Source organism: Anneissia japonica, unplaced genomic scaffold, assembly GCF_011630105.1.
Source record: "Anneissia japonica isolate Jap-2015-1 unplaced genomic scaffold, ASM1163010v1 scaffold4058_len632159_cov189, whole genome shotgun sequence".
Taxonomy (NCBI): Eukaryota; Metazoa; Echinodermata; class Crinoidea; order Comatulida; family Comatulidae; genus Anneissia; species Anneissia japonica.
This window is the reverse complement of record NW_022735300.1, coordinates 411,043-422,490: the sequence shown is the minus strand read 5'-3', so window position 1 is coordinate 422,490 and position 11,448 is coordinate 411,043. Positions and strand designations below refer to the sequence as shown.

The window sequence follows — 11,448 nt, the reverse complement described above, 5'->3', positions numbered from 1 at the left end:
AGCAGCAACCTCAGCGCAACCTTTGATCCCACTAAGACGAATTCATTACAATCCGAGGGGAAGAAAACAAGAGTTAGTTAGCTAGTTACTATTGCGATAAATTCATTCCACCCTGCAATAATGTCGACGGTTCCACATGTCTATTTTGATAGGCCTAAATTGAGATTGATTCAATTCAATTAGTTAATATCATTAAATATATTTATCGACTTACTGATTATAAACTGTTAATTTTTGTCTACATAAGCCAACGTTTCTGACAAAAAAAATCAATTCATGCAAGCAATTTTTTTTTTTAATCAAAAAAAATGTTTTATCTACAGTTTAGCGCTGGGCCTATTTGGTGAATGACATAATGATTAATATAATTTTAATAATAGTAATGATTCAGATTCGGCTATCATTTATTGTCATAAGCATAAGGAAAACCATATGGAATACATTTACAAACTTGGAATAGGGAACAGGGACGTAGCCAGGATTTTGAAAGGGGGTGGGGGGGCCGTTATGGGAATTACGTAGGTCGCCGGCGGGGCCCAGGGGGAGAATCCCCCCTAGCCCTGTGAAGTAGCGCACTCTGAACGTTCTTAGGACTGTTTTGAGAGGAATAAGTGACAATTGCAATAGACGCATTATAAATAAGCGCAACGATAATTATATAATAAATCAACAGTGGTGGATCAGGGAATTCGAAAGAGAGGTGAACCAGGGAGGAACTTTCACAGACCGATCGGAATCACCCACCTCAGCCGCACCATGGTTGGGGCTGAGGTAAGAAAATTTATGATTACCGTACTCGCGCGAATAAGCGCCCGGGCGCTTAAAATATTTTTTGCACTTTTTGAGGGGCGCTTATTCGAACGGGGCGCTTATCAAAACAGAATGGAATTGAGGGGGCGCTTATGGAAATAGATGAAAATCGAGGGGTTCTTATGAGAACTTATTAAATTCAAGAGGCACGTTTTGAATGAAAATGCACACACACCATCTCCCAGATCGATAGATCACGGGCCTGACAACTGATCCATGAAGTGCCTTCCTTGGATTGGCAGTTCCTCGGGATGCTCGGGGTAATTGCATTATGAACCACATCTGTCTCTTATACACATCTAGATGTGTATAAGAGACAGGATCAACATTGATTGATTTTGGAGACTGAAATATTGGTAATATAGTACGAATCTTCCAATATTTATTATTGTATTATGTTCTTCTAGTGCACTCACCAGGCCTAGGCCATGTAGCTACCACCTCAGCCCCACCATGGTTGGGGCTGAGGTGCGAAAAATTTGATGGCCGTAAATGACACTTTTATATAGTAAAATTCATCATCATCACATTACCATTATAGTCAAAATGAAACGCCAACAAATTTCTCATGATCTTTTATCAGGGATCTACTTAATATCCAGGACAACTTAGGCCTAATTATAACTTACTAAGTTTTAACTATATATACTATAGTATAATCAACAAATCACAACTTTTTTTTCGCATTTAGCACAATTTCTTCACTTTTTATTGTTATTAATATTAATATCAATTATTACTATTGTCATCATCATCATTGTTATTATTATTATTATTACTATTAGTAGTAGTATTATTAAACAATCATTTAAAGAAACTTACAAAAGAATAAAAACGAAATTGAACCACAGTATCGCATTTCTATCTTAAAAGACCTGGCCTGAGATTTATGGATTTAAGATTTTTTTAAATCACGCTTAGGCCTATGTGTTCTATCATGCCTATGTATAACGTGTACTGATGCATATTTACATTTAGAAGTATTCATTTTGAGTGATCCCAGGAAAGAATTTGTATTGACTCAAGAATAAGCTTTAAAATTTTAACACTGTGTACAAAGGGGGGGGGGGGAGCCGCGGCTCCCACAGCTCCCACCCTGGATACGTCCCTGTTGCGAACTCACATGAAAACGTGTTAAATGTGCAAATTGTCGACGGGAAAAGAAAAAGGAGATGTAGGACTAGACAAACTTAAGAAGAGGAAAGTTGGAAATATTATACTGTCCATGGAGCTCTCATTTGTCCAGTATAAAATATCATCATTTTGTAAGAAAATGTGAATCCACTCCGCAGCACGTTATTCGAAAGGGGCGCTTATTCGCGCGAGTACGGTACTCGATCCATTGGTAACATTTCTCTAAAGCGTTAACGCCGGAAGACTAATAATACAATTCAACTAGTGGTTTAACAAGTGCCTTCACAGGAGTTTTAATTGTGGAAATTTAATACTTTTAAAAAAATGACGTTTTTATTAGGTCCACGTGGTGCATGTACGAAACCCCTCAATATTACCACCAATTGCGACACTAATCAAGATATACTATATTATCAGGCATCGTATTTCTTCAGACGATACTTTTTTTCTATACGCCATTTACCTTGGTCAAAGGAAGTGGATATACTCACAAAACGGAAATTGTGTCCGGTTCTCATGTGATGGTGGATGCACAGACGAAAATCAATCGACCAATACACTTTTTTTTTTTTATAAGAACACATCTTATAAGAACACGGAGGCTGAAATTGCTTAAAAATTAAGAACAAAATAAGAACAAGTTGAGGCTGAGGAAGAATGTCAAACCAGAAAAACCAAAAAATTATATCTGTACCTTATGTGCAGTAGGTGTGACTATGCAATACACTCTATAATACAGTACAGTAGGTGTACCTACCTCCCATTTGGGGCCATTTTTTGCTGGGCCTTTCATTCAGGGGCCATTTTTTGCAGGGCCACTTTCACCTCCAAGTACAGCGTATACAGCTGTACAATAATAATTCTCTATGTTAGAAACGTGTGTAAAATAAGAACAAAATAAGAACATTTTGAGTCTCAAATTGGCCAAAAAATAAGAACACTGAGCCTGAGCAAAATTTTACTGGTTCTTATAATAAAAAAAAAAGTGTCTTGTTTGGGATCACGGAAGATTGTAAGAGATGTGTTTAATGAGTCAATGATAACTGATCGACTGATTGATGGTTAATCGATTTTACTGATTGATGGTTAATCGATCAGGTCGTTGATTAATTATTGATTGAATGGCCGATTGATTGGTTGATTGATTGAAGCCAGTACTTAAAAATGCGCTTTCCTATACGGCAGACAACGTGGGTTTTGCATGCATTTATTCGCACAATTTCTTCTATTTTGTTTGGGATCACGGAAGACAGTAATTCATTTTTTACATTTAATGAGTCAATGGTGACTGGATGATCGATTGGTTAATTGATTGATTGAATGATCGATTGATGCCCATTTTCCTTGAGGCGTTTTTGCCATATGCAGACAGTAATCATCGTGGTTTCGCGGGCGCTCTTCTCAAGATTTCCTCTATTTTGTGTGGGATCACTAAAGACATTACTTCATCTCATTGAGATATTTCTGTTTAACGATCACTGAAGACCGATTGGTTGATCAATACTAAATCGATTGATTGGTTAATTGATTGAATGATTGATGAAGCCTGTAACTTAGGATAAAGGCGATTTTTTGACAGTCAACCAATCTACCGAAACCGAGTAACCAAACACGTCTAGCCTAGTCTTGCGTAAACCTTTCTGGTACTGGTATTGGGTATTTATATTGCGCCTTTCCCTTGCGGTTATGAAGCGCAAAAACACTGCAACACAAACAAATGCACAACTGCAGTTTTCATACTAAATTCCATCATCTTTACTTGTTATTGATTTAGGAGATCGGCTTATAATGAAACATTCACCATTTCGTCTTTCAACCCTTCAATATTTCTGCATTGATTAAATATACTTTTATAGAATTAATTTCCAAGTACAAAAATGAACTTACAATGCGTAAGAAAAACAGTCAACTGTAGAGGGCGCTGTTTGGTTCACAAAAGCAGACCTTTCAGGTGATGACATTTTTTTTCCCAAAACAATAAAGAGTGACTATCACTACAGTATAAACACGTTTGAAAATTTGACAGTCCTTGTATTTCGTTTTCTCTTATTTAATCATGATTATATAGCAATTTTCTTTTCCAAATTATCAGTAGGCCTAATCAATGTCTTTTGTACCAACTAAAATATATCTTATTTACAAACTCATTTGATAGCAAATCTCATTTGTAAATAAAAAGGTAAACACAGCTTGGACATAGGAATATAACCACAACAGTGATGATATCTTGTACAACTCACAAATATATGATTCATAACTATGACTTTCTGATTGGGAGGGCCTTGTTTCCTTATCATGTTTGGTTAAATTAGATTCCTACAGGTTAAATATTGAAAATATCATATATATTTGTAAAAACATAGAATATATTATTGAAGTATTAAAATTTTCAGATTTTCTCCTAAGGTATATGCCATCTTTAGTAGAGCTAATTTCCATCCCTCCTTTGTCTCTGTACAATGCAACCCCTTCCAATATTGGTCCATTTCTCACCTTTCAAGACGGTGCCATTTTTTTTTGACTAGGTACTGGCCCACCCCATCATTCTTTATCTCTTAGCAGTATCCCCATTAATTCTCTTCAGCAATGATTTTTTTACATGCTAGCTAGCAACTAATAAATCTTCGAAAATAATCAACATATTCATAGTTATTAAGCATCCATCCAAGTAGGATATTTTACAGTGATTCAACAAAGTATATTCCATAAATACTTACTAACATAGATTTCTCTATTCCATACAAAAAGTGTATAATTTGCATTTACATCACTTATATAGTAAATTCTATAACACCCAATCTGAGTTCAATTCAAATTATCTACTCTTTCAGTAATAAAGGCCTACTGTATTTATAAATTTTACGGTCATTATAATTTATTTGAATTAAGTATCGTTGATTTTGTTGGATAGAAAAAGCTCTAATTATAAATGATCTCATTTACATATTCATCATTATTTAAATACACTGCTTTATGGTTGAATATATTATGTACAATTATAACAAGGTTAATTTAATAATTTATTCAGCAAGGCAATGAAAAATGAATCGATATAGAATTTGCAAGGGAACCAAAATGGAAAAAGAAAGTATTAAACAGAAATAAAGATTTACCTTAACATAAACAAAGCCAAAAACATTCACTAAAGACCTATAAGTGAATGAGAAGAAAAACAACATAAACATACATAGGTGCACACAGTCAGTAAAGAGTACAAGATTGACCCAGACCAATAATGATCTCATCAGTAAAACATTGACCCCTAACCCTTAGAATTTTTAAAACTCTTAACATTACTTAATAGGAAATCAGGTAATAGGGAAGGGTCAATATTCTATACTGGGTTCAATATCTACAGTAAAATACGGATTCCTGTCCTGGTTAATATCTTACTCTTAATGTGTACCATGGGTCCCTGTTTTACAGGGGTCAATATTTTATCTCAGTAATACCAGTATATATTATTCATTAGCTACATAACTGCTGATGTGTATACTGGGGAAACATGAAGAGTAGATTGATATCTTTGAAAGACAGACAAGCATTACAATAAAAAAAAACCAAAGTTGTTAGATAATCAAATTACAAAAACAACTAGTAAATGTGTGTCTTAGCAAAATAACAGCAGAAAGCCATGAAAAAACAAATAAACAGAAAGAACTGTACATGAGAAAGAAAACCACCCATAAATATATTAAGTACTCTTATGAAGTTTGGTCCTACCGACACAAAACATATTCATTTAACAGATACATGAATTGGATATGTTGAAGAATAGTCATACATATTAGGTTCAAACTTATACTAAAGCTTAAGCTTTCAATTAATCTTAATCAATTAGCATTTTTTTAAATTATAAACAAATGACAATGTATTTGTGTATGCCAATGAGTTGACGTTTTGCACACAGATGATGATTTTTTTTTTTTTACATAATACATAAGCAAATATATACAATTAATCAGATAACTGAAATGTGCATTCTTTCACTGTTCCTTTGTCCATATCAAGTCGTCGTTAAGTGTCCAGTAACTGTCGCCCAATCAGATTCAAGCTTTAATGCATCTCATCTCATGTCCATGCGGAAAGAGTGCTGAAATTTCAAAAGGTAAGATCCTTCTGTTGTCCTTGTACAATCCTGTGTAAAATGTCCATTTCGGCAATAACTGATAGACACATTGCAGAATAAACATGTTACAAAATTATTCATTGTCCACTATCATTGTTCATCCATTCTACAGGATGTTTATATAGAATTGTTTTTTGCTACAATCCAAATATGTTCCTTTCTTTGTCCTAGTTTCAGATCCATGACTAGACCCAAAACCAGACCCTTGAAAAGACCCAGATAACACTAATCATCGCGATTGGTTCATTATGAACTATTCAGAATACATCCAATTCCTTAGTAGGCTATATCTTAAAAAGTTCTTCGAAGTTCTAAATGCCACAAGGTTAAACCATTATTACTAGTGAAGTTATGGAGCAATATTTAGTCAACCGTTGAAACACATGATGCTTTCTATTCCACATTTCCCGTTTTATTGTCCTTCTCAATTTGACAAGTCAACATTCATCCGCTTCTCGGTATTCGGGCTCGGTCGACACAAAGTAGTCATCCAGAAAGTGGTAGAGGAATTCAAAGGTTGGTCGTTCACGGGGATCTTCGAGCCAACACTGCATCATGATTCTGTAGAGGGAGTCAGGGCAGTGCACTGGTTTCGGCATCCGATAACCTCGCTGCAATTGGTCCAGTACTTCTGAATTTGAGAGACCTATGGAGAAAAAACAGAGCAAGATAACAGTATAACATCATTACATACTTACTAGTGATTCCTTTCATGAGTGACACTATTTAAACGTGTAATAGTTTATTAATCATCAGTATTTTTATGACTGTTGGCTAACCATTCATCAATGCACCGGAAAGGGTTCCAATGGTGGAACCACTGTTATTGTTTGTAGTTTTATAATGTGAACATCAATTAGATGCTTACAGCCAATGTTACAAAAATAGCTTAAATCTCAGGAATATCATACCTACTAATATTATAATAATAATAATAATAATAATAATAATAATAATAATAATAATAATAATAATAATAATAATAATATATAAAGCGCACAAATCCACTGCAGTAGTGCCCAGTGCACTTTTCCTGGTACAGCTTTTGAATATGGTACTGTTTATTAAATATTATGTTGTTGTTAATGATGTGCATGATCATCATCATCATCATTTACTTATTATCTCTGTTTACGAATTCTAATATTTTTTTTAATATATCAAACTTTCTTGCTATACTTTACACACTGAAATCCCAATAACATATTATAGACAATTAGGTTTGGTATTATATTAATTTAAAATCAGAAATGATCTTATTAGCTAGGTTATTTTACCTGGATATGGCATTTGACCTTTAGTGACAAGTTCTACTAGGAGTATTCCAAATGACCAAATATCAGATTTCACTGAGAATGTCCCATAGAGGGCAGCCTCCATTGCTGTCCACTTGACAGGAAACTTTGAACCTTAGATAAAAAACAAGACAATACATCACTTATTTCTTATTGACAGCCATCAATACAAAAATGATGATGCGGTAAATGCAGAAATGGATAGTACAACACATAATTTCTGTTATTATTGGGGCTAATCTAAAAATTCTGTACTTTATATAGGAATAAGCCCTGATTGTTATAGTTTAAAGCATCAATATGTTATATCCTACATGAAATGAAAACCTAATTTCAAATTATCTCATCACATACTTCTTCATACATATAATTTGCAAGAAAATGAATCAATTGGAATTTGAATAAAAATACAAAGTTTCAATAAAAAGCATACAATGTTTTATGGTTATTAAAAGAGTTCTGTAACTTGAATTCTAAAGAAAGAATATTAAAGAATTCACTGTGAAACACAAATTTAATATAAAGTATACATGATTTTTCTGACAACTAAAATAAAAATGGATAGATCAACATATTTGCCTCTGCTTTTTGAAAATCCATATAGAAATTTAGGAGAGATGGCTTACCCTTCCTAGCAACATATTCATCCTCTTTAATGATCTTAGCAAGACCAAAGTCTGCAATTTTCACCAAGTTGTTATCAGCCACTAGCACATTCCTCGCTGCCAAATCTCGGTGGATAAAATTCTTCTGTTCCAAGAAGTACATTCCAGACGCAATCTGTATGAACAGAACCCAAAATAAAACCACAATACCAATTAGTCTTTTTCGCAATTCCACACTATAGAGGAAGCTTTTATTTAGGTCATTTTAAATGACTAGAGGTAGCTTTTATTTAGGTCATTTTAAATTGCAATATGGGTAATTATTACATCATGTATATGTAGCGTATCAGTCCAGTAACCGTTTCATGTGTAATCAAAAATCAGTTGCAACACGGTTCTTATCTTACTAATCCGATAATCAACCAATTATCAGGGGCGTGGTCGAGCTTCGATTAAAAGGTGTTGAAAGTGGTCACGGGGGCGAAAACTTTGACAATTTCGGGGTTTCAAAGGCTTATTTAATCGAATTTAGAGTCTACTAATATGTAGAAAATACATATAATTTTTTTTTCTCCCCGACAAATTGAGCTTTTCCTCCCCGACGGCGGCCCCTGACCCGTCTGGAACCCTCCCCCCCGCTGGCGCCACCCCTGCAAATGATAACAGAATCGTTTCTTTCTCGATAGCGGGTTTTAAATTTCGACAGCGGGGTTTCAATCCCTTGAAATTTGCTTGTGTCCTTGAACAAGACACTTTATCTGCATTGCCTTTCTCCACCCAGGAGTATAAATGGGTACCTGGTGGGGTTGCCTGCTCCTGCGCTGATTACCAGCAACACTTAGCATGTGGACCCAATGACCAGGGAAAGGAACTGCGCTTTATAACTGCAAGGAAGAGGCGCATTATAAATGCCTGTACCAGTACCAGAATACTTTTTTTTAATAATATTGCATTAGAAGAAATCTAATGTGGTTTGTTGTCATGCACTGTGTTAATTAATTTAAATGGAACTCTAAACGGCTGTCATAATTAAACCTTATACACAAATAAACTGATGTACTTTTACATATTGTAGGCCTTCCATAATTTTAAATTTTTCTGTTCTTTTTGATGGAATTTTGATGTTGATTCTTTTCTTTCCTTGACCAATTCCAATGTGATTTTCTTGTAATTGTTCTTTTTGTGAGCATTGTAATTTCTTTGTTTATTTTAACTGGAGACAATAAATTTTATCTCGTACCTTTTAAAAAGATCTACTTTTCAATTATCATACAATTGTCAAACACAATAGTACAGTTTGCATATTTATCAAAACAGCATTTAAAAAAATATATACAGCAATGTAATTTGGAAAATACCTAGAATCTTTAAAATGATTATTTACAACTTTAAAAACAGCTGACTCACCTGAGCCCCCATGTCTACCAGATGTCGGAGTTTAAGGTGCAACGATAAATCTCCTCGCAAGTAATCTAGTAAACTACCATGGCTCATCAACTCGGTTACAATGTATATAGGTTCCTAGGAATAAATTAATTTATATAGTTAATTAAGAAGCAGATGAAGGTGAGAAGGGGGAGGGGGGGAGGATGTAGGAGAATGGAAAATGAACAGCAAAGATAATAAAGTCAATTCTTACAGTATCTGAGCATACAGCATATAACCGCACTAACTTCTCATGTCTCATCTCCTTCATGATGTTGGCCTCAGCAAGGAATGCCTCCGGGGACATGGTCCCCGCCCTCAGTGTCTTGATGGCACAGGGGGTAGTCCCCTTCCAAAATCCTACAGAGGTGAAGGAAAAGATGGTTATTTCAGTACTTCACTGTAAATTACAATCATCTATATTTTTTAACTTTGAGTGGTAAATCATGATTTAAAAGAACAAAACCAACAATGGAAGTGCCAGTACAGAAACAGCAATCAAGATTTTTTTGTTTCAATTATAAATATATTGTGGTGATCATAGCACAAGCAAAATTCCCTATCAATGGTTCAGTTTCACCACCCTGTTCAGTTTATAATGTTGATATAAACTATTTGTTACACTAGCCTGGGACTATTTTTTTGCAGTAAGGTTGAGTTTGAGAGAGGGCCCACTAATCACCGCCTAATTTTTTTTTTCTCATTTTTTCATCATTTTCACAAGAGAATAAAAATGTATGTTATGGCAAGGGGTCAACAGCCAAATTAAAAAAAGCATGCAACACATTTTTGTATGTAAGGAGCATCTGATAAAAGGCACTATTTTTGGCTGGTATTGGTATTACCTACTGTAGCTTTAGCTAAAAAGAATATGTTGACATGATTCACAGAGAGGTATTGACCGTATTCAACTAGTTCATTTCATTAACCACGATTTTCCGTTGAGTACTATTTCCATTCGGCTGGTTCGTAAAATAGAGTGGATAACATATATTTGCAATATGTTATCCACATGACTAAAACAAACATGGCTGATTGGTCAAAATATGTGTTAATATAATTTAGATTAGATTTCAGAATATAATGATTATATTTTCCCATATAAATAAGTAATTGATAATAAAAAAATAATTGTTTTTATTACTTACATGTTTTTTAAACCCGTTGTGTACTTCTGATGTTTCAAATTTTAATGTATTTTAATGTTACTTTTATTTCCATGTCTTGTGCTTGTGTTTGATTGATGTTTTAATGTTAGCCTACATTTTTTTGTAAATGTCATATAATTCAGCCTTGGTTATGATTTTTATTTGAATAAAAGAAACTGAAACTGAAAAAAAAAAAGAATAAAAAAAAAATTGTAGGCTTACAAGAATTTAAAAACTACATGAAAAAATCTTTTTACAAAAAACTCATATTGCCAAATGCCAAAGTAATCTTGATTCGTGTATCGTGGTAACTATGCAGCCATTTTGTTTTGTCAAGTATTTACCAGTTTTCTATTCATTTCGTCGTCTTCGTAAGTAGGATTTGACCACTGCGCAGACAGGCATGGTTTAATGAAGAATGACCAGTCAAATACGGCCATTGAGTAAAATAAATATGGATTTGAATGCAAGACCGAAGGCTGAAAACAGCTATTCTGAAAAACAGTTTCATATCGATTCCCCTAGCTAAGGCACATAAAGCACAGGAAGAGCTGCAGAAGGATTTGAACAAGGCACCAAAGGGTTAGTCTTGTTCAGTAAACACCTGGCAGCTACCATGCTGTAAGCCATCTCAAAGACAGAAAGATTTCAATACCTTTCCATACTTCACCAAATTGCCCAGCACCGAGCTTCTGTTCGAAGGACAGCTCGTGCCGCGAAATTTCCCATGCATCCCTGAACGATGGGATAATTGATGTCTCACGTGTGCACGGTGATGTCAACTTACAACAAAGGCCCTCTGCTTGGCCTGAAAAAAAGAATAAGTTTAGAACGTTAAATCATTGTTCGATATATTTCACGGCTGTCATAAAAATAATATCATTTTTGGATTAGTGTCCTGA

At 34.4% G+C, this 11,448-nt stretch overlaps 1 protein-coding gene across 1 annotated transcript in view; it reads right to left on the bottom strand.

Moving 5' to 3' along the window:
* Window positions 1-3,675: 3,675 nt before the first annotated feature.
* The window catches only part of LOC117116541 (tyrosine-protein kinase SRK2-like), a gene marked incomplete in the record, with an annotated part of 39,133 nt that continues 31,360 nt past the window's right edge, over window positions 3,676-11,448 (bottom strand). Inside the window, 6 exon segments of the mRNA XM_033260597.1 lie at window positions 3,676-6,719; window positions 7,351-7,482; window positions 7,995-8,148; window positions 9,381-9,494; window positions 9,613-9,758; window positions 11,202-11,354. Coding sequence (XP_033116488.1) covers window positions 6,511-6,719; window positions 7,351-7,482; window positions 7,995-8,148; window positions 9,381-9,494; window positions 9,613-9,758; window positions 11,202-11,354 — 908 coding nt within the window.